At 41.0% G+C, this 25,020-nt stretch overlaps 1 protein-coding gene across 1 annotated transcript; it reads right to left on the bottom strand.

Annotated features, from left to right (window-relative positions):
- Positions 1-237: 237 nt before the first annotated feature.
- LOC307026137 (uncharacterized protein) lies at positions 238-15,117 on the bottom strand. The gene is made up of 2 exons (XM_079661294.1): positions 14,619-15,117; positions 238-3,480 (listed from the first exon to the last, which is right to left on the bottom strand). The coding sequence occupies exons 1-2, from the start codon at positions 14,803-14,805 to the stop codon at positions 2,273-2,275; spliced, it is 1,395 nt and encodes a 464-aa protein (XP_079517420.1). The 5' UTR covers positions 14,806-15,117; the 3' UTR covers positions 238-2,272.
- Positions 15,118-25,020: the final 9,903 nt, after the last annotated feature.

Below are 25,020 nucleotides of genomic sequence, written 5' to 3'. Positions count from 1 at the left end.
ACCCGTGGGGCGAGTCCTCTCCGGACGACCACCGCTGAGAGGGACAAGGACGCCCCGGGACAGAAACAAACACACCACCAGCTGCAGAGAGGAACCTTCTGAAAGTACAGGGAACAGGAACAAACACACCTCCAGCTGCAGAGAGGAACCTTCTGACAGCACAGGGACGCCCCGGGACAGAAACAAACACACCTCCTGCTGCAGAGAGGTATCGGATGTAGCGTCTACTAATTTAAATAATGATTCACTGACACATTAACATAAAATCCAAACACAGAATATAGATGTGTGAAATGGGTTAGTACTACCTTTATTTTGGCATATTTTGAAAATGTAACTCATAATTATTCACAACAACAACAAGCAAACATTGTTAAATAAATAAAAATAAATACTTCCAGTGGACTGAGGAGGAAGGGTGATCCTTTATGTTATTATAAATTGTGTTTATTTGGCATATAATACTATAATAACTGATATTAAATACATTGATAATTACAAAAAGCACTGGATGGAAATCAACGACAAAAATAGGTAATTAATAAAGAAATAATTTCAAGCAGACTTCCACATGTCTTGGTACTTCCTTTTTAAATGTAATTGCTATTACTTTGCATAGCCTCGCCAGCTTTATCAAACTTTACTGAAAAAATAAACAGTTTTTAAGCTTTTAAATGAACTGTTAAGTTGTCACAGTTGTTTGGAGCTGCTGCCGGGTCTGCTTAAAAAAACACAACAACAATCTTTTTATAATTCCCCTCACTGCCTGAACGTAGACACAGGTCCGCACTGTTTGACCACAGGGGGTTAAATAATAGCTAACGTTTATTAGCTAAATAGCAATAAGTGGTGGTGCACCAGGAGCTACAGTGCGGGCCACCAACAGCAATGTAAGATAGTGTCGCTGTTTTGGGTCGGAGCCGGATCCCAGCTGAACAGCTTGTGGGACACAGCAGGAAGAAGTTTTAACACAGCGAGTCCTTCGTTTTCAAAAAGAGTTCACTTTATTAACAACGATTCTTCAAAAGCGTCAGGATGAAACGTAACTCACATTAGCTAGTGATATGAACTAAACAATAAGAGATCAGCCGTTGCTTTTTCTTGTTCAAAGGGAGATTCACTTTGGTTTTTATGTCTATGTTTTTGGTCACAAACGGAGCAACCAAATGGCTTCTCCCATGTGAATTCTCACATCTCTTCAGACTGTCTTTCAGGCGTAATATTTTCCCACGCTCAGATACACCCATGGGTAGAACTTCAGATACAAATGAACACATAATGAAATATGACCCCCGGTTTGATGATTGACAGGTCACAGTACAATGGGAGCTATCTACCCTTACCCACAATTTAAAGTAATTCACACAGACTATCTCCTCTTTACTCTTCTCGATGTGGGCAGCAAATTCAGCTTCAGAACGAAGTGAAACTCAAAGAATGGCATCAAATATTATTAATATGTCGGGTAGTAGCCTAATAGATTTATTTATTTTCTTCTCAGAGTTTACCAGAAAGCAGAGCCGTCCCTTCCTACATGCAGATCAGGCAGATTGCGTGGGGCCTCATCTTGCGGAGGGGCCCTCAACTGAGCGCACCGTTATGCGGCGCAATTAGTGTAAGCGCCGCTGCGACACGGAGGGCCTCATCATATAACTTTGCGTGGGGCCACAAAATGGCCAGGGATGGCCCTGCCAGAATGCGTAGTTTATATTTTAGCATTTCAAAAAATCTCCTGGGGGAGAATCCCCCCGGACCCCCCTGCTGGGGTTGGGTTTTCAGCATGTGTGCCATTTATGTTATACAGTTCAGCTTTGATTCCATCGTCTCATTAAAACTTATTTAAAGCATACTTTAGTTCTGTGAAGGGATATATGCACTGTACTTCACTTTAATTGATTTTGTCTGCTGAAAAGCAAATAAGCAAATGTCGGGTCGCGATTTATTGACAAAGGAAAAAAGTGCGTCCCGAGGCCTGACCAGTTGAGAACCGCTGGTTTAGAGTGTTTAACTGGAATAACAGATATTTCCAATCACCACTGATTTCAGGGTCAGGAGAAGCTAAAGTCATGTTCTTGGCTGGCTCTGGTTCTTTGTCAGTGTCGCCATACGTGTTGGTTACTTTTGTGTCATTAGAGCACAATGGACATGTTTCTGTGCTTAATATTTGTTTTAATGCACATTCAGACTTGACTTAGAGCAATGATGTTTTATCACATTTCGAGCAGGTATCGCGTTATACACACTTACTGGGACTAACTCAAAGAGTTTGAACCTAACAATAATAACTGTCTTCAGTGTCAGGTTCTGAAGAGTCTCCAGGGTTGTCCTCTGTATCTGGTTGTAAATGTGTCTCTGGATCTGAGTTCCTGGCTGATTCTGGTCCTCCACAGTCCTCTCCATCAGCTTCTGTTTCCAGGTGTTCAGCTGAGCTGCTGGCTGGAGGCTCTGCCTCTCTGATCTCCTCAGTTTGAGTTTGATGAAGCTGTGGGGACTGACGACCAACACACTTATGTCTTTGGACCCGATATCTCCTGGTGAATTTTTTGTCACAAACACTGCAGCTGAATGGTTTCTCTCCTGTGTGGATACTCATGTGGTACTTTAAATGTGCTCTCTGTCCAAAAGATTTCTTACAAATTGAGCAGCTGAATGGTTTCTCTCCTGTGTGGATTATCATGTGGTACTTTAAACGTCCTCTATCTGCAAAATGTTTCTTACAAATTGAGCAGCTGAATGGTTTCTCTCCTGTGTGGACTCTCATGTGTTTATTTAAATCTCCTCTCTGTCCAAAAGATTTCTTACAAATTGAGCAGATGAATGGTTTCTCTCCTGTGTGGATTCTCATGTGTTTCTTTAAATCTCCTCTCTGTCCAAAAGATTTCTTACAAATTGAGCAGCTAAATGGTTTCTCTCCTGTGTGGATTCTCATGTGTTTATTTACATTTCCCCTCTGTGCAAAAGTTCTCTCACAGACTGAGCAGCTGAATGATTTCTCTCCTGCACTACATATTGAATCACTGACAGGGTTTTGTTTATTTCTCTGAGAGTTTGAACCTGGTTCTCTGGTCTCCTTCCAATCAGCACTGTCTTCAGTGTCAGGTTCAGAAGAGTCTCCAGGGTTGTCCTCAGTCTCTGGTTGTAAATGTCTCTCTGGATCTGAGTTCCTGGCTGGTTCTGGTCCTCCACAGTCCTCTCCATCAGCTTCTGTTTCCATGTGTTCAGTTTGTCTTTGATGAAGTTGAGAGAACTGAGGTTTCTCTTCATCATCTTCACTCTTCACAGGGACAGGAGTGAATGTGGACTTGGTGATATTAGCCTCCTCCAGCCCTTGAAGCTGCTCTCCCTCCTGACTGCTCCGGAGTTCCTCCTGTTCCTCTTTAATGTGTGGGGGGGGCTCTGGGTCCTCCTGGTCCAGACTGGAGCTCCACTCCTGCTGCTCATGGTGAACCTCTTCTTTAACCACCACCAGCTGCTGGACGTCTGCAGGAAACAGGAAACACATATTCAGACAAACTGAAGAGTATTAGAATTTAAAATCTTACCATGATTAACACTTCTTTAACTTTGCAGCCCTTATCCATTCCTTATTTTAAATGCTTTTCCAGATGCCCTGGAGAGTTTCAGGACAACAGGTGAGTTAGTACTCTAGCTGATCTAAAACGTAGTTTCAATGCCGGTTAGCAAGGCGTCGGCCTTTCACGGAGTGTGAGGCCTTAGCCTTATAGTTTGTGACCTGTCTGCAGAGTCGTTAGCTGAGAACTGGTGTTGGAGTTTCTCAGAGTAGTCGTTTAGCATCTCTCTCCGTCTTGCTAAACCTGTACTTGGACTCATACAGGTGCATCTCAATAAATTAAATATCATGGAAAAGTGAGTTTATATCAGTAATTCAATTTATAAAGTTTAAATGTATACATCCCATATATTCATCACACACAAAGTGAATTATTTCCAGCGTTTATTTGTTTTAATCTTGATGATTAAATGAAAGCCAAAACACAGCATCTCAGAACATTTTAATAATACATAAGACCAATAAAAAAGAGATTTTCTACTATAGAAATGCTGGCCTTCTGAAAAGTATGTTAATGTTCCTGCTGTCAGTACTTGGTTGGACCTCCTTTAGCATGAATAACTGTATCAATGCGGCATGGCATGGACACTATCAGTCTGCGGCACTGCTGAGGTGTGATGGAAGCCCAGGTTGTTTCACTAGCGGCTTTCAGCTCGTCTGCATTGTTGGGTCTCGTGTGCCTCATCTTCCTCTCGACAATACCCCATAGAATCTCTACAATAATAATTCACAAAATTCTGACTTTTCAACATTTTTACTTTTTCTAAAATGTTGAATCTCAACATTCTGACTTTTTTATGGAAAACTCAGAATAATCACGTTTTTCTCCAAATCCTGACCTTTGAATAAAATGCAAACATTTTCTAAAATGCAACATTTTTCGGAAAATCTCTAAAATCTGGCCTTCGAAAAAAATCTGATATTTGACTTTTTTCCTAAAATAAAAACATTCTTACTAATTTTCCTCAAAATCCTGACTTTTTCAAAAATGCTGAATATTTCAGAAAATGTCTAAATTGTTCAGATAACCTCAGAATTTTTACTTTTACTTAACATAAAACTATTCTGACAAATGTTCTCATAATCCCGACTTTTTCAGAAAAAAACTCTGAATTCTGAATTTTTTCTGCAAATCTCAAAATATATTTTTCTCCAAATTCTGGCTTTTTCCCAAAATGCTGAATCTTTCAGAATTTTTCTAAATTAGGGTCTTTTCAGAAAACCTCAAAATGTGGACTTTTTCTTAAAGGAGACATGTCATGCTTTTCCGGTTATTACCCGTCCCCTTGTGTGTTATGAAGGTTTTTATGCATGTAAACGGTGTGCAAAGTAAACCCTGTAGCGAGTAAAACTCTAAAACAGAAAATACCTCCCCAAAACGCCTCATTGGAGATACGTCATTGTCCATTTCATTCTTCCGGGTACGGCATGATGTCAACCCGTACCTGGAACGAAATGGACCAATCCGTGGAGCCGTTACGTTAAGCCCCCGCTGATTGGTCCAAATTGACCAATCCACGGACGGACGGACGGATGGACAGACGGACGGACGCACACACACACACACACACCTCCCTAACTTTTTTTTCCTTAAAATAATAAAAAAGTGGCGACCCTTTTTCATTTGTGATTGTTTGTTATGTGGATTTGTAGTATTTGTGTTACTGGCATAGGCGACACAGGCGGTCACCTAAGGCGCCAGATCTGGGGGGCGCTGCGCTGGTAGCTCTGGGAGGGAAAAAACATTTTTGACCGTTGGCGCTCATCCAAACGTTCGGCCTTGATGTAACAACATTCATAACTAAGTAAATGTAACACCCTTTTCACCCCGGTTACACGTTTAATTTGCCCTGTACGGTGGGCGCCAGGATAACTAGGTAAAATAAGATATGAATGAACAACAAAAACAAAATAAGCTACATTTATTTGCTATTGGCTATGGTAGGTTGTTGGTTATGTTCATATACTTATTTGATTATTAAAAATGTAAACCGATCTTTTTCATATGGGCGTTTTAGAGTTGTACCCCTAGATCTGGGGCCGTATTCACAAAGGATCTTAGGGCTAAAAGTAGCTCCTAACTGGCGAATTTAGGAGAAACTCCTCAACATAATGGGCGTGTCAGTCTTAAATTTAGGACTCCTAATTTTATTCACTAAGAGCAATTCACAAAGTATTTTAGGCCTAAAAGTAGCACCTAAGTTTAGGAGAGCTTAAAAGTCCTCGAGAGGACTCCTAACTCAGTAAGACCTATTCACAAAGAATCTGAAAATGGCTGCGAGACTAAATGTTTTGGAGACAATGGAAGACTGTGAATTGATCAAGAGATATAGGCTAAATCGTGAGGGTATCAAACTTGTTGTGGAATTAGTGCGGGATGCAATAACATCCCCGACTAACAGGAATAACCCGATTAGTCCGGAAATAAAATGTTTGGCAACACTACGATATTTAGCAACAGGGAAAATGCAACTTTGCAATGCCGACGATTTAGGAATATTGCAACCATCAGTCAGCCGTGCCATAAACCAAACCATCAACGCGCTCTCTAGACCACATATCATCCAACAGTTTATCCGGTTTCCTTTGGACAATCAACAACTACACAGGATCAAAGACAACTTCATGGCAATTGCAGGTATGCCGGATGTGGTCGGTGCTATTGACGGGACGCACATAAAAATAATTGCGCCCTCAAAAGATGAGGACGTGTTCGTCAATAGAAAGAAAGTACATTCCATCAACACGCAGATTGTTTTCATTCATCATGATAGGGGGGCTTGAACGGCGGTATGGGCTGTTATTGAAAGTGTTTAAGTGCTGGAAATATGCTCATTGGATAATAGTTTGCAGGGTGCTTTTAATTGCCTCCTTGATTTAATGCAATTTACGTATTTTTATTGTTTGCTCTCTCTCTTTAACGTGCATATACAACGTCATTATCGTGGTCTGCACAAACTTGTCATCATGCGTGTATTCTGCTAACTGCACTGTCCATAACTATTTGATAGGAATACATTTCTAGCCTCGGCTATTTCCTTGTTTTAGTGGGCTCGTTTGTGGGATGTTGCGGATGAGTTTCACCGAGACCGCCTGCTCTGAACAACCAATCACCGTACTGACCGCTTCTAAACTCATGCACGAGAATCGACGTAATCCAGAGCAACGGCGCGTCACTCTTAGTGATTTATCCTTAGTATGAGTAGGTCTCAGCGACTTTGTGAATAACTTTTAAGAAAAAACTCCTACGTAAAATGTTTTAGCGCGAGTTAGGAGCACTCCTAGCGGTAAGATAAAATGCTTTGTGAATACGGCCCCAGGTCTCTAGTAATTGTGTGCTCAAAGTGCACCATGTGATGAAAAACACAGGTTGATTAAGAATGCAGCTTTGCAGAGAGTATCAGGTCAGGTTGTGGTGTTTTTACCTGTGTTATGGCCACATTGCTTCCCTTCTGATGAAACAATGCATTCGCTTTTTTCCTCCGCCTCATGGTAGTGAACATGGGTTCAAATATCACATCGTTTCTTTTTCCCAAGCAGCGGTGGCTTTAGACTTTTTCGTTGTCAGTCATTTTGACGGACAGGATTGTAACATTTCCGTCATAATTAGTGGTGCACGATAATTATCGGTCCGATATTAGGAATTATGACGTCATCCCGATAAACCCGATAAAAATATGAATAGCCCCGATAATATACAATATATTTTTTGGGTTAAAAAAAGAAAAAAAAACTGTGGTGTGGGTGGATTGGGATGAGGGGCGCTTGTTTTTCACTCGGATCCTCCCGTTTTGCCAGTACTGTGGTATTAGTGGTTTAGGAAGAGGGGAGTTTTTCACAAATCCAGCGCTCCCTAACTCATGTCTGGCTGTGACGTAAATGGTGTGCGGCCGTGAAGCCAGGACAGTAAACAAACATGTCGTCGGTAGTATGGGACTATTTCAAAGTTTCAGAGTTAGATAGTTTGCTTGCTATTTGTATTAACAAATGCAATGCAGAAGTTCCACGAGGAGGGAAAAAGGCAACGAGCTATAACACTTCCAACCTGATGAGTCACCTGAAACATCGACATCGCTACGATGGTGTGTTAAAAGCGTACGAAGACGCCTGCGCTGCTAAACTAGCGGCGAAACCAAAGCCAGCTGCAAAGGCACCGGGGCTTTTACCTATCGACGAGGCTTTTGAAAAAGGCAAGAAGTTTGCCAGAGATGACCCCAGCCGCAGCACCGGAAATGGAACTGCTGGGAGAAAAACTGACTATCAGAGATGTAACGTTATCTTTGATAATATTTCGTCTCCTCATTTTTCGTCAACGAAAGTAAAGAGAGATTTTGGCATAGTTTTTATTTAGTAATCTACATTTTCGTCTCGTCACTTTTCGTCAACGATATTGCATGATGATTTCGTTACAGTTATTGTTTACTGCCGTAGGTGCCGTCTCGTCATCGTCTCGTTTTCGTCATGGAACAAAAGGTCGTTGACGAACATATTTCGTCATAGTTTTAGTCAACGAAATTAACACTAGTTCCCGCGGGGTCTTAAAAAGTCTTACATTTGATCATCTCAATTTAAGGCCTTAAAAAGGTCTTAAATATGACCAAAAAATAAGAAAAGTCTTAAATAAGATTTAGAAGGTCTTTTATCCGATTTGAAAGGTCCTTCTGTGTTGCGATCGCGTCTAAATGTGTTTTGGGGGAAATGCCCGGGCTGCAAAGTAACCAGTACGGCCTTTCAGTTCCCCCCAACAATTTGTATTGAATTAAATCAACATGGAACCAGTAATCACTAACTTTGTTTCCCCCGGCCCCTTATCGGAGAACACCCTGCTAGTAACGTAGCAACCAAGCTAGCGGCAGTCAGAAACTAAGGTATCTTTGAATCTATTTAGAAACAAATATGGGGAAGTGTAAGTTCAACCATATTTGGTTGAAAACCATCAAATTAAGTGCTTGGTTGAAACCAGGGGAGGGGAACCTGTTTGAAGCCCGCTGCACCTTTTGCAAAAGAAAAAATAGCGTCTGTTTTGCTAATGTAGCGTTAGCTAGTGCAGCAGCGGCTAGATCCCCTCCTTGGTTTTAGGCGGCGGAAGCGACGTAATCTGCCACCCAGGACAAGCGAGGAGTATATTACATGTATTATTTTCGGTTGTGTATTTGTGTTTCCAAGTATAACATTTAAGTTATAACAATGAAAATGTGTGGATTCATTTCATTATGGTATTTGAGTTTTTTTCAGATTAACTTTTTTTATTTGATCTTGCAATTTAATTTCTCCAAGAGAGACAACAATCACTAAAAGATCTGGTGGATATCTGACCAGTATTTATTTATATATATATATCCTAAATGTTCTTTGGGTTTTATCCACAAATGCAACACAAATAAGAACTAGGGATGCACCGAATATTCGGCCGCCGAAAATTATCGGCCGAAAATGGTTAAAAAGGCCCTTTCGGCTTTCGGCCGAAAGGGTTCTAGCACCAAAAAAATATCACCGAATGTCAGGGAACAGGGTGATGTTGGCAAGCTAACGTGTTGTTGTGATGAAGTAATCAAAACGCGGCGACAAGCACGGCGCGCGACCATGCTCGCGGCTGGCTCACAGCCAACATGTCTGCCGCTTGGAGATATTTAAAAATATCAGAGAAAGAGGCGCGGATTGCGATTTGTAAAACGTGTTCAGCTGACATTTCTCGAGGGGGTGTAACTGCAAAGACTTTCACCACTTCGGGATTACTCCACCACTTGAAATCAAAACACCCGGACAAATATGCGGAGTAAGATCAAATCACAAGCACTGATAGCGAGAGACTGTTCAGCGCTGCCTCTCATGTGCTTGATGAGAAGAGGAACAGACTTATGGCTGATAAAGCAGAGAAGCTACTGTTCATTAAAAAGAACCTCCCACTTTTCCTTAATAAGTAGACAAGGCTGGCTTATCATAAGCTTATCTAGTTCTACATGTCTACTCTATACCCACTTTCCTGAACCATTTTCATTGTGAGTTATAATTCACCATCTCAGGTTATCATTAGGGGGAAATGACAGCAGCACAGTGTTCAATATATTGTACTTTTGGTATCTAAATGATACAATGTTGTTTACATTGCTCATGAGGACAGACCACCTTATTTGCAGATTCTTGAAATTGTAATTCAATTTGTAATTGATTGTGGATTTTCACTTTATGTATCTTTATACAATGTTTACTACTTTGTTTATGAGGACAGACAGCCTTATTTACAGATTCTTGAAATTGAATTGTAATTTCATTTGTAAATAGTTACATTCATGTGGATTTATCCAGTTTGCACATTTGTATGCATGCACTTATAGGTGCATTTGTTGTTGTTGAAGGCCTGGCTGTTACAGTCTTTATTTACACTATTTTGTTGTAGGCCTACTGGCCTAGATGTTTATGCAGTTTTAAAGCTCCTTGGCTTTGTTCTGAATGCACTTTGTTCTAGTTATCCAACAGAGAAAAGAAAATGCACTTGACTTGGAATTAATGTACTGTATGCATTCAAAAGTGCTGAATAAATGTTTTATGGACCCATAATAGTGATTATTATTTAAGTTAAGTTTTGCCATAATCATGTCTTTTTCCATAATCAGGCAGCTGAACGACATTGGTAAAAAATGTATACATTATATATATATATATATATATATATATATATATATATAGAAATATATATATATTTCTATATATATATATTTCTCTATATATATATATATATATATTTCTATTAATCATTTTCGGCCTTTCGGCATTCGGTTTTCGGCCAACTGTTTCCTATTTTCGGTATCGGTTTCGGCCAAGAATTTCCCATTCGGTGCACCCCTAATAAGAACTGTAAGTTATAATTTAATGATCAAATCATTATTATTGAAATGTAAGTATATTTCACACATTGTAATGTTGTTATAGAGTATGATCTCATTATTCGTTAATGAACCTCATATTTGTGACAAGACGTGCGTGAGCGGAACTCTCTTCTATTTAGGGTAAACGTTAAACTTTTAATACAAAGGTTGCCGACTTCTCATCCACGATTACGTCACTTCCGCCGCCTAAAACCCAGGAGGTATACGATCTAGCACCACACACACACATTTTTTTCTAACACGCTAACGCAGTTCTGTATGCTGTTATGTTCAGTCATCGTTCTTATGTTGAACATGAATACATTTCATGTACGTATTTCTTCTTTCATAGCAATTTTCCTTCATACTTTCTTGCCGTGAAATATATTCAGTATTTTACCAGCAGTTGATATCCTTAATCGTCCAGCAATCAGGCTTAACAACACTACTCTTCAGTGCATTATCCATGCACAGGCAGACCTACATTTATGGACTGGATTCAAATGTCAGTTTTGGCCCAAAACAAATATGTATGATAATTAATATAACAATGATATAGCAAATAGGGCTGTCCCGACTACCATTTTTCGGGCTCCGGATATTCGGTAGTAATCAGCAGCGAACCGCTTCAACACGTGTATTTCGGTTTATTCAAGGCATTCGTTTTGTTATTCTACAGTATTGTTGTTTTATAGTTAATGTATACAACCCAATTTGTGTTCTTTGAAATTGAAAAGGATATTGCATTGTGTTTGTTACTTTCGTTGCAGTTGTATATGTCTTAAGTGTAATTTGGCATGGCTTCCTATTTTTTATGGACATGCTTTTATTTTGAAGGAGAGGTAGCGCTGTTGACAGGAAGTCGTTGTCGCTATGGAAACAACGTGACGGAGATTAACGGAGAAAAGTCATATCTACATATAAAGACGGAGAAAAAAACGATAAAGTAAACGATAAAGTTTATGGTTAAGTTTTAGCACCCCCCGAAGAGGCACAAGCTCTTACGTTGATATTGGAGATTTCAATAAATTCAATCAAAACGGAAAAAAAACGAATATCCAAATAACGAAATTGAAACCAGAATAGTACTCCAACCAACAAATATTCCGGTACAGCCCTAATAGCAAATGTGATCCTCTAATTGGAGAAGCATAATTTAAAGAAATTTATATTCTATATTCAACATTAGATAAACACAGAAGAACCATAAGTAGATTTTCAGGTAAGTGTGGCTAATAAGAATAATTATTTGAGTTAATTTGTTACAGATCTATGGGGCCCCTAAAGGGACATGAAAAAGAAGTCGGGATAATTATCCCGATGTCTTTTTTGTTGTTGAGAAAGTTACCGGTGCAGCAAGGAGGAAGTGGAGCGCACAGGAGACAACCTTTTCATTGCAGACTGTTATGTTTACGTGGACATGACACTGCATACATTATTTGAGATCTATTTCGAACTCAGATTTAATTTTATGGACATTTCGGCCAGGGGTGTAGAGCTATTTGTTTAAGCACCGGATTGGCAAAACAGGAGAGTCTGTAAACCAGTCTGCTTTGATCTATGACTTATGTCTGTGACTCTCAAGAGTGCTGCCCGCAGCTGGCTTAAAGGGAAACAAACACTCAGAACACACACACACAGAGCAGAGCACAAACAGACTCACATCATGCACCCTGGTGACCGGACATCTCCTTCATAAAACTAATAAAAGGGGGAGTAAGAGGGCAGTTTGATGTGTGTAGAGGTGTGTGTGTGTGTGTGTGTGTGTGTGTGTGTGTGTGTGTGTGTGTGTGTGTGTGTGTGTGTGTCCATAACTAGTTTAGGTAGTTTGAGAGGTAATTAAAATAGCTACGTGTGATATTCTAACCTGAAGTGTGTGTTTTGTCCGCTCACCGCTGCATGTGATCATGCAGAGCTGCTTGTCGACTCGTCAGCAGCAGCTGATCTCTCTCTCCCGTCAGATTAGACTTCACTCGCGTTTATGTCCATATCGATCAGACCCAGCTAGTTCTAGCTAATGATATGACTACCTGCTTATTAAAAGACACCTAAACAATAAGTGTCTGTCTTGTCTGTCACATAAGTGGCGCAACTGAAGCGGTATTGCGCTAAAGGGAAATTATTTTGACCGAAGAGATTTAGATTTGCCGGCTAACGGGAACTCTGACGTCGCCATTTTGTGTGCTTCGCGGATGCGCTCGGCTCCTCTCGACCGCTGCTCGGGTCTGCTCGGTCAGTTTCCGGATGAGGAGGCATTCGTTCGACCAATTTACAGTAGATAACATTACAAACATTTTTAACAGGGGCCATAATAGTGTAAACAATGTTTGTTTTGTGTTATAACTGAAGGTAATGTTTTCTACTTTTTTACATCTGGGAAGGCATTTGCCTTCATCAGATGGAAAGTGTCTTGACCAACAACTTAAGTATTTCTTATAGCTATGCAGGGCATGCAAGCGAGCAAACACAAACAAGAACAAACAAACAAGTGAAATGAAGAATAAAATTGAAAAATATAATATTGTGGTGGTTCATCTTATAATTCAGTCTAGAGAATGCACCAGACAGCATCTAAGACCTGCACAAATCTAAATGTTCTAGGGGGAGGCCCCCCAAACCCTTTATGCGTTATTTCGTCCGTGCGCATTTTTCAGGGCAATCTCTATTGGGCTCAGGGCCATCTGTAAATTAGCTTAGATGGCCCACAGGGCCATCTCCCAAAATCCTTAATGTCATGCACTGGATGTTACCATGCATAGTCTTTTGATTGAATATTAAATGAAGTCAGAGTAACAGTACGTCCACACAGCAGCGTTAAAAAACAATCTTGGAGGTGGGCGTATCTGAAGCTTGGGGATTTTTTGCGAGCAACGCGACCAACAACCAATCACATCAATCTCCCACCCCCGACATAGAAAGAAATAGCAATGTTAAAACGAAGTAAACTGGATATAAAATCCCCAAACAGGCGAAAACCTACCAGTTTCACCCACTGTCTCTGCCACCTCCCTCCATGCGTGGTTCCTCCGGTTTGCATCCCGGTAAGTTAATAGCGACTGGTCATAAAGAACCGGGTGATTTGCTACCGCAATCACTAATTTCTCCTCCATTTTTAGGAATATAGAAAATGGACTGCGGTCTGGCTCTCCCAGCTTGCACGCGGTTTGATTGGCTAGCGCTTGTACTGTCAGATTTGCATAAACGGGATTTGATTGGCTGATGCTTCCACCTCAGCTTCAAAAGTTGAACATTGCTCAACTTTTGAATCCTGAGATGCCTGGAAATCTCCGCTTTGCTTCCCACAATGCAGTTCAGCGAAAAGTGAGGCAAAGTTACGTCACCCCATTCAAATTGAATGAGCAGAAGCGTTGGAAGATTTTTTAACGCTGCTGTGTGGACGGGCCGTAATGTAATTGTAGGCTCATAGTTCTATAATGTTAAGTTTATAGACTGAATACTTTAACATATATAGCCTTTTAAATCAAGTAATTGATAAAGTAACTGGTGTTTAGCTTCAGAATCAGAATACCTTTATTCGTACAGTCTTTTAAATTGAATAGGTTAATGAGTAAGATTATAATTTACTACATTGATCATAGAAATGTATAATATTGATAATTGATAAATACATGATAAAGTTAGCTAGGATTAAATGGTTTGTGTTATTATATTCCTGTGTTATTTGATGTATGATAATTGTTATACCTTTGGAAAAAGATGCTCCAAACACTGATGGAAGATCATTTTTTAGGATTGTAATTGACTGTTTCAATCTGAAATGTTTTATTAAATTTGTTTGTTTGCTAAATTAGCAAAATGCCAACACCCTTTCCGAAGAATCTCATTTATTAGGGATTTGAAAAAATGTTTTGTTTATCAAAATTGATAAAAAGGGAGGAACTGTTGGGGAAATATATTTCTAGGCCCATAACTGTGACCCAGTTTATCAGTTTGTACTGACCTCACTGAGCACATGCACCTGTAGCTTGGCTGCTGTGATCTCAGTGGTTTCACTCTCTGTTCCTGCCAATATTTATGTTCATCAAGAAACGCTATAATTACTCCAGAAATATGAACATGGTGTCAAATAGAGCGTCAGGCGGCAGAGACAGCAATTAAGAGTCTAACAAGTTAATAGAGAGTCTAAAGAGTTAGAGAGAGTTAATAACGAGGGAACAGACCTGCTCTGTGGATCTGAAGCTGAGGCTGTAAAACAGCGTCCAGTAGTTTCCGGTGTCTCTCGTTCTCCTGTTTTGAACGAGACAGTTCCTCCTCGTACTCTGCTATCGTTCGTTCAAACAGAACAAAGATGTCTTCAGCAGCTGCAGTGAGTCGCTGCTTCACCAACGAGAGCAGCACAACACTCATGTTTACTAAATCACCACTTCCTGTTTCTCTCACTCTTTGTTGCTAGCGTGTTACCAGCTAGCACGCTAAGCTAGCATGCTAAACTAGCTTCTAGAGTCCGAGCTAAAGGCTTCAGAAGAAAGAGCACAAAGTCAGAGGATCATCCAGACCCACAGACGATGGATGGATCAGCTGCTCACACACACTTCCTCATATCAGGAACACCAAGAGAGAACCCACGAGACGCAACCCAGGGTTGCGTTCCAATAGTCCATTTAGCTTAGGAACCTTCCTAACCAAGTGAAATGACCCGGAAGTCCCTCAGTCGCAGCCATGATAAGTGCCGTTCCAATTCTCCAAATGAAAGGAAAGAAGGTTTCAAACTTCCTTTATAACCTCATTTAGCTTAGGAACCACTGGACCTCCCTAACCGAAAGGAGAGGAGAAACTGCTGCCCCACAATGCCTTGCAGCCGCAGCATTTGCGTCACACAACAGTCGGCCGTTCACGGAAATAAATGATTATGACGGAGAAATTATATCATGAAAGTTACGGTGCTTATTAAGCATTTTAAAACGTATGTGTTAAGTTGCAAAAGTGCTTTGTTTTGAACGTTCATCAGTATTATAATCAAAAAGAGAAATATGAACGTTAGTTTTTACTGAAATGATCAAATAAAGTCAACATTTCACTGAGCTGTGTGGGGTTTGTTCAACTTTTAAAATATGTTTGAATGGTGATATACACAGTGATAGGTGTTAAGGACTAACGTTTATAATAAATACATTTGTATTGATTTTTAGATATTTTCATACAATCATAAGTATTGGGATCATTTGTATTAATGTGGACCGGAGGGAGAGGGTGACGAGCATACATTTCACTTTCCTTTTTTATTTCAACTACAACTTTGGTCATGAAGAATATGTTTCTCTGTTGTCCACGTTCATAAAGCATAAAACAACAGCATCAGAGCACGGCACGAGTCTCTAGATGAGTTTACAGTAGCCCCTCGTTCTTATTAAACATCCATGTTGTAGTCCGCGGTATAGAACACTAGTTTCCATAGTTTCACCACAGCAGCAGACGCACACAATGACGTCCGCTGGCGCATCATAAACACGTCAGATAGTGAAAGTGCATTCGGATTCTCTAAAGTACCGCGGTCTCTTCTCCTAAGTCTTTTTGAATTCTCCTATCCACTATCCCTTAACCCCGTGACGTTTCACTCAGAGGTCAAGGAATAGGAGATAGGGTTAGAATTTAGGAGCTGATTAGAAAGAGCCAGACCATCACTTCCGGTGCATCACTTCTTCATCTTCTTCTTTAATGGCGAATCGCTTCCACTTGGAGCATATATCGCCACCTACTGTTGATTTATTAAATGATCATATTAAATCATTGTCCTCAGACCAGTACTTTTGAGGAATTTGAAGATCAGCTTGTTTGCTTCATTTCTTGATTTACTTTCGTATATTGATTTGAAATCCATGTCCTTGACGTTGAGTTGTTCCAGTGCAGTTTTCAGAATGAGTCTTTGTCTGTTATAATCCGGGCAGCTAAAAAATACATGATGTATTGTCTCTGGTTGTTGGCAACCATCGCAATTGCCAAATAGATGCAGTGATGAGTTTAATCCAGAGTGTCCAGATTGTCCCAATTTTATCCTGCTGTTAATGCTCTGTTCTCTTCTACTACTCCCCCAAGTGCTTCCTGTTCCTACTTCCCTTTGTATCTGATATAAATGTCTTCCTTTGGTGTTACTGTCCCATAGTTTTTGCCATAGTTGCTTGATAACCACTTTTGTAAAAGATTTGACTTCTGCTCTACTGATGGGTACCATAATATCAATCTGGTTTGCTTTCAAACCACATTTTGCCAGTTGATCCACTACTTCATTCCCTCTAATACCCACATGCGCTGGAACCCACACAAATTGAACAACAATTCCCAGATGAACTAACCTAAACATGATGTGTAAAATTTCATGTAAAATATCCTGACGACATTCTGAAGAGAAGTTGTTTATACTCTCCAGAGCTGCACTGGAGTCAGAGCAAATGACCACTCGCATTGGCTGTATTTCCTCTACCCACTGAAGTGCTAGAGAGATAGCCATCATCTCTACTGTATATACTGCAATGTGATCACTTGTACGCTTTCCCACTTTGACTTTTAACTCAGGAACATAAAATGCACAACTAGTTAGACCATTTTATGGATTTTTGGATCCATCAGTAAATATTTTTATAAAGTGCCCATATTGTTCATGTAGAACAGTGTTCACATAAGCCTGTACATTGAATTTGTTTTTCATTGAATGTACCCGTTTCACTAGGGACAAATCTACTATAGGTTGAGGTAGCAACCATGGTGGAACAGCTGATAACAACACCGTCAGACTAATATTCCATTCTTTAACTTTGAATTCCTTACATATTTCCGAAACACAAACACAAAACGTTCTTTTTCAATTTTGTTACTTTCCCAACTTGTTTGTACAGTTTGTTTAGTAGGGTGAGTATCTTTATGACCCTGTAGATTTGCCCAGTAATTAACAATTAACTGCTTTCTCCTCAAAGAAATAGGTACTTCTCCGACCTCTACCTGAAGTGCCGACACTGGTGTAGATCTTACTGCCCCACAGCATATCCTTAGTGCTTGTGCCTGGACTCTATCTAAGTTTTGAAGAGAAGAGTATGCAGCTGACCCATACACTATTAGTCCGTATTCTATGGCTGATCTAATTAAGGCCGTGTATACGTTCCTCAAAGCAGCTTTATCAGCCCCCCACTTAGTGCCTGCCAAGCACCTCATAACATTTAAAACCCTTTCACATTTATCTACTACTTTATCAATGTGAGTACTCCATGTGACTCTCTCGTCCAACCATATTCCCAGAAATGTAAATGTCTTCACTTTCTTTAGATCTTGTCCATAAAGTTTTAACCTAACCTCCTCACCTATCCTTTTCCTCGTAAAAAATAAAGTTTCAGTTTTTTCCACCGACAATCTAAACCCCCATGTCAGAGACCAGCTTTGAATTTCCGTAATGGCTTCCTGAATCTTAGCTACAATATCATTTACATTTCTGCCCCTTTTCCAAATAGCTCCATCATCTGCAAAAAGTACAATATCAGATCCTACTTGTGTGTATATATCATTGATCATGATAAAAAATAAAAGAGGACTGATGACACTCCCCTGCGGGGTTCCATTCTCAACTTCATACCTGCGAGAATATGACTTGCCAACTCGGACTCTGATGGCACGGCCAAACAAAAAATCCATAATCCAATTATATACATTACCTCCCAGACCCATAATGTCCAGTTTTATTAATAATCCTTCCTTCCACATCATATCGTAAGCTTTTTCCACATCAAAGAATACAGCTACAACACACTCCTTGTTCGCTTGGGCTTTCCTGACTTCAGACTCCAGGCACAGCAGTGGATCTAAAGTACTCCGCCCTCTTCTAAACCCACTCTGATAAGGAGTCATTAGTTCATTTTTCTCAATGTAGTATGTCAGCTTTTCTGTTATCATTCTTTCCATAACTTTACACAAGTGTGATGTCAGAGCTATAGGTCTATAACTGCCTGGACTGGTTGGATCTTTCCCAGGTTTCCTAATAGGAATAATGACTGACTCTTTCCATATTATTGGAAGCTTCCCTTTCTCCCAGATCTTATTGTACATCTCCAGCAGCTTTCCTAAGGCAAAATCACTTCATTTGGTCAACATTATATAACATACATTATCTTTCCCAGGAGCAGTCATTAATGCTCTTCTCAACTCTTGAATAGAGAAAGGTATATTTACAACACTCTGCGACGAATGTCTTTCTTCATATACATTAGGAAGTTAATCTAACACTTCCTGCCTCCTGGTCTTACCTTCTTCTGTCAAATTTTCAGAAGAATGAACTTTGACCATTTTTAGCTAGAATTTCTGCCTTCTCCATCCGTAGCACCAGTGGCAACTTCCACTGTGGCACACTGTGTTCCACAGTGGCAAATTCACTAACACTGGCAGGTTACTCGGTCTTATTCCCCTCATCTCCTTAATCATTCCCCATACTACCATCTTAACACATTTACCAAGTTTCCCAGTTTTATTCCCAATAGTTTGATTCGCGCTTTTAATTATATTTGAAGTAAATTGCTCATTTATTTCATCAATACTTTCTGCCATATCAATCTGATCCAATTCATTATCGCACAATTTAGCAAACATCTCCCAATTTGCTTTAGAAAAAGTCCATCTCATGATACCGTCTAGCTCAACCACATGACTTATATCAAACTTGATTATAATCGGAAGATGATCACTCCCAATACTGTTATCTGTCAATACTTCCCAACTGCTACCAGAAGCTAATTCACTTGTTACAAGAGTTAGGTCGATCGCAGACTCTGTTCCATCTCTAAAATTGATCCTTGTACCTTGCCCATTATTTAAACAAACTAATTCCTTTGCCTCCATTAAATCCTCCACCACCTGTCCGTTGTAATCTGTTGATCTCCCTCCCCACATTGTATTATGTGCATTGAAATCACCACACCATATTATTTCATTTCCTTGGCAAAGACTGTCTAATTCCTCTATTCTGAGTTTATTACATGGATTATAAAAATTCAGGACACTAATTTTCCTTTTATTAATCCAAACTTCTACACCCACTATTTCTGAATCATGACTGTTCTTAAAAGTTAGCTTACTATAAGACATGACTTCTCTGATAAAGATTGCACATCCCCCTCCCTGGCCATCATTTCTATCTTGTCTTATAGCAGTATATCCCCCAATGATGAAGTCCAAATGAGTCTTCAGCCATGTTTCTTGAATACAAATAACGTCTGGTTTTTCTTTTAACTGATATATTAATCTATTCACTAATCTGTGAATCATCATTATTGGTGGCTAGCATTTCATGTATCATTTCAACGGTTATATCCTTTATCCCCAAAAATTCACCTGCTGCCTCCACTATTGTTTTCAGTCTTGACCTCTTTTTTGTCTGTTGTAAAGCAACATTCACCACTTTTCCAATAAAGGCCACAAACTTGTACTTATTAACAATCAATGCATCCTCTCCTATCACACACTGATGTGAACACTTTGTGGAGCTTTCCTTTGCCTGTGGGAGTTTGGGGAAATCTTTTGAAGAGAACATACTTGATGCTACTTGGGATTTCCTAGCTATGTTTAGTGAAACCTTTTCTGTTGCTTCAGCATATGAGACTTTATTTTGCACTTTGTATCTCTGCACCTCCTTGGCCTTTCTCTGCACTTCACAGCCCTGATACGCAGCACTATGTTCCCCACCACAGTTACAACATTTCACCTTAGCACCTGCAGTACAACTACCATATTCATGTTCCCCCGCACATGTTGGACACCTGGGCTTAGTTGCTTTGCACTCGTCTGCCACATGCCCAAACCTTTGGCACTTAAAGCAGCGCAGAGGTTTAGGGATGAATTCTCTTAATGGAAAGCTCATGCAACCGATCATTATCTTCTGTTGAATTGTTTCTTCAAACTGAAGAAGAACAAACTATCCACTATCTTACCTTGGTACCTAGTAGGAAGACGCTTAACTACAGTCACTTTCCCCCCTTTCATTTCCTTCTTGAGTTCTTCTATGCCTATTTCTATGGGAACTCCACTGATAACTCCAAGTATTTTCCGATTTGCTCCAGGAACATGGCATTTAATTCGAACTTCATTCAGGGTCTTCATTTTCAGTAACTTTTCCTGTTGTCTTGCATTAATCAACTCAACCAACATCCGTCCTTTGCTCAGAAATCTTGCTTGTTTTATCGATCCAATTTCTTTGTGAATTGCTTTAGTCAGGGCCACTGGATGTAGCTTAGCTGCGGATTGCTCACCAAACTCCACAATCACTTTCCACTCTTCATTCTCAATCCTTTTCTTTCCTTTCTTCAATTCATTCTGTGAATCAGATTCACTAAGACTGTCACTTGACATGTCTATCTTCTTTCTTGAAGTCTTTTTCCTTACTTCATTCCATCCTCCTTCAGATGCACTTTCCATTTCCTCCTCTCCAGGACTCAAAGACGCCATTCCACCAGCTGCTCTCAATCTCGCACTCACGTCAATGTTCCAGATAGCACAGGGTTGCGTTCTGATAATCCAAAAATCAGCTCCTAAGTTCTAACCCTATCTCCTATCCCTTGACCTCTGAGTGAAACGTCACGGGGTTAAGGGATAGTGTATAGGAGAATTCAAAAGGATTTAGGAGAAGAGACTGCGGTACTTTAGAGAGTCCGAATGCACTTTCACTATCCGACGTGTTTATGATGCGCCAGTGGACGTCATTGTGTGCGTCTGCTGCTGCTGTGGGGAAACTATGGAAACTACAGTGTTCTATACAGCGGACTACAACATGGATGTTTAATAAGAACGAGGGGCTACTGCAAACTCATCTAGAGACTCTGCACCGTGCTCTGATGCTGTTGTTTTATGCTTTATGAACGTGGACAACAGAGAAACATATTCTTCATGACCAAAGTTGTAATTGAAATAAAAAAGGAAAGTGAAACTTATGCTCGTCACCCTCTCCCTCCGGTCCACATTAATACAAATGATCCCAATACTTATGATTGTATGAAAAGATCTTAAATCAATACAAATGTATTTATTATAAACGTTAGTCCTTAACACCTATCACTGTGTATATCACCATTCAAACATCTTTTAAAAGTTGAACAAACCCCACACAGCTCAGTGAAATGTTGACTTTATTTGATCATTTCAGTAAAAACTAACGTTCATATTTCTCTTTTTGATTATAATACTGATGAACGTTCAAAACAAAGCACTTTAGAAACTTACCACATACGTTCTAAAATGCTTAATAAGCACCATAACTTTCATGATATCATTTCTCCGTCATAATCATTTCTTTCCGTGAACGGCCGACTGTTGTGTGACGCAAATGCTGCGCCTGCAAGGCATTGTGGGGCAGCATTTTCTCCTCTCCTTTCGGTAAGGGAGGTCCAGTGGTTCCTAAGCTAAAGGAGGTTATAAAGGAAGTTTGAAACCTCCTTTCCTTTCATTTGGAGAATTGGAACGGCACTTATCATGGCTGCCACTGACGGACTTCCGGGTTATTTCACTCGGTTAGGAAGGTTCCTAAGCTAAATGGACTATTGGAACGCAACCCAGGACCGGTGCATACTTTTTCTTCTTCTCTCGATTTAAAGGCGGATTGCAAACAACTTTAAAGTGCATACCGCCACCTACTGTAAAGAGAGTGTATCACCATATCATGCTATCACCACTTGTGGAATTATACCAGCGGAGGCTGTGGCGCAGTGGATAAGAGCATTGATGTTCGGATCAGGGAAGCACAGGTTCAAACCCCACTGCAGTCAGCATGTCGTTGTGTCGCTGGGCAAGACACATCACCCTAAATTGCTCCTGTGGGGATTGCCCAAGCCTGGTTCCAGAACAAAATGACTCAGGGTGCATCTGAGATTAGAGAGGGTGCAGTGGTAAAGTGTTATTTTTATAAGTGGGGAGTGGACCTGACATCCTCTAGTTGGGTCCTCCTCACCTCCTCTAGTGGGGTCCGGGGGGATGCTCCCCCGGGAAGATTTTTTTTAAAATATTGAAGTTAAAAGCATCAATCTGGTGCACTTTGAGAGCAACATTAAGAGATCTATGGATCTATGTGCTCTCTGCTTGATTCATGCCTTCCCAGTCCCTTATTATGTAGCCTATAAGAGCATGGCGCCAGTTGTTGTAGCCAGTTGTGGTGAAGGCATCTGACTTACTTGAACCGAAATGTCTACATGCATAGCAGAAGATGGCATCTTTTTTACACAAATATTCCAGCCAATCTCTGTTTTGAAACCATGATACGATACGATAATACTTTATTAGTCAGATCAAGTCTGAGTTGCGCGCACCTGACATAATAACGTTACTTACCGTTTAAATTGACCAAATAAATGCAGCAGACAATGTTATTTAACCACAATTACAATTGTAACATTACATTAAATGTCATTTGTTAGAAGTTTTATCCAAAGCAACTTACATACATTCAGTACTGTGGACAATCCCCACAGGAGCAATTTGCATTGAAGTGTCTCAGGGACACAACGACCTGCTGACTGCAGTGGGACTCGAACTTGCTACCCCCTGATTCCAAGTTGAGCACACTACCCACTGAGCCACAGCCTGCCTGTGGCTTGTAAACATGTAATTTAATACCACTGTATTTACGTTGTTTTAAATTCTTCAAATCAATCCTGTTTCACACAAATATTTAAGAATGGCCTTCAGCTCTTACCCCCTCACCTTCTGTCCCCAGTGTCCCCATCACGCTCCACTCTCTAGCTCTCACCCCCTCACCTTCTGTTCCCAGTGTCCCCATCAGGCTCCACTCTCTTCCTGGTAGCTCTTACCCCCTCACCTTCTGTTCCCAGTGTCCCCATCAGGCTCCACTCTCTTCCTGGTAGCTCTCACCCCCTCAGCTTCTGTCCCCAGTGTCCCCATCAGGCTCCACTCCCTTCCTGGTAGCTCTCACCCCCTCATCTTCTGTTCCCAGTGTCCCCATCAGGCTCCACTCCCTTCCTGGTAGCTCTTACCCCCTCAGCTTCTGTCCCCAGTGTCCCCATCAGGCTCCACTCCCTTCCTGGTAGCTCTTACCCCCTCAGCTTCTGTCCCCAGTGTCCCCATCAGGCTCCACTCCCTTCCTGGTAGCTCTCACCCCCTCATCTTCTGTTCCCAGTGTCCCCATCAGGCTCCACTCCCTTCCTGGTAGCTCTTACCCCCTCAGCTTCTGTCCCCAGTGTCCCCATCAGGCTCCACTCCCTTCCTGGTAGCTCTCACCCCCTCACCTTCTGTCCCCAGTGTCCCCATGAGGCTCCACTCCCTTCCTGGTAGCTCTCACCCCCTCACCTTCTGTCCCCAGTATCCCCATCAGGCTCCACTCTCTTCCTGGTAGCTCTCACCCCCTCACCTTCTGTTCCCAGTGTCCCCATCAGGCTCCACTCTCTTCCTGGTAGCTCTTACCCCCTCACCTTCTGTCCCCAGTATCCCCATCAGGCTCCACTCTCTTCCTGGTAGCTCTTACCCCCTCACCTTCTGTTCCCAGTGTCCCCATCAGGCTCCACTCCCTTCCTGGTAGCTCTTACCCCCTCACCTTCTGTTCCCAGTGTCCCCATCAGGCTCCACTCCCTTCCTGCCTCTCTGACCCTGTCTCTTCGTTTTTCCCTCTCTGTTTTGTACATGTTACAGTGTAATATGATGTGTTCCACATTTTCTTTCACTCCACACCCCCTGCATTCTTCAGCTTCACTTTTTCCCATTATAAATATTGTGCCGTTTAATCCTGTATGATGCGGTCTGAGGTGATCTCCTCCCGTCTGTTCCTTTCTGTATAGACCTTTGTTATGACTGATTTCTGTAACGTGTGGTATCTCTTCCCTTTCTGATCTTCCTCCCACCTTTTCTGCCATATTTCCATACCGTTCTTCTCACTTATTGCTTTTCCTTCTCCTTTTCCAAGTGAAACTGGTATTGCTATTTCCTTCTGTAACGCATCTTTTGCTAACTTATCAGCATGCTCATTCCCTTTAACCCCCTCATGTGCAGGCACCCAGCATAACTGCATATCTATTCCCTCTCGCCCCCTGAACAGTTTCTTCCCCTCCGCTACCGGCCTCTTAACCTTATGTTGTGTTCGGGTCTCCCGTTACCCGTTTCAAGTTAAAATGGTAGAATAACTACGCTCTGTTTTTTTTTTATCAGAATAAGGTTTCATGATATCCTCCACAACGGCTATATAAGCACTACAACACAGATTTTGACCATGTGCGCCAAGTCTGAAGGTCTCTAAAAAAACAAGTGTATCATTTGGTGTTCGGGTCTGGGGAGACCCAGCAGAATTGTTTTGGGTGACTCAGGGTCAAATTTGGCCCAATCAAGATTCATCTTTGACTTTAGACGCCCCACCCCTACCTCTTCATCCACTGTAACAATAATTGTTCGCAACATGCACCTGGTCTCCCCTCCCTCTACCCCCCTTCCCCCACGGGAACTCCACCTTTCTCAAACAATATGTACACTAACACTTGAACCTGAACACATGCACGTGTGCAATATGTGGTGTAATGTGTTTTGGGCCATAAAATACAATTACAACAGGATTGTACGGTTATGAATGCATTATAAGTTAGTTATGATGTAGTTAAAACA

This window comes from Notothenia rossii (assembly GCF_949606895.1).
Source record: "Notothenia rossii genome assembly, chromosome: 2".
Classification (NCBI taxonomy): domain Eukaryota; kingdom Metazoa; phylum Chordata; class Actinopteri; order Perciformes; family Nototheniidae; genus Notothenia; species Notothenia rossii.
Note: the sequence above shows the minus strand (reverse complement) of the source record. Positions and strands in the feature narration are given on the sequence as shown.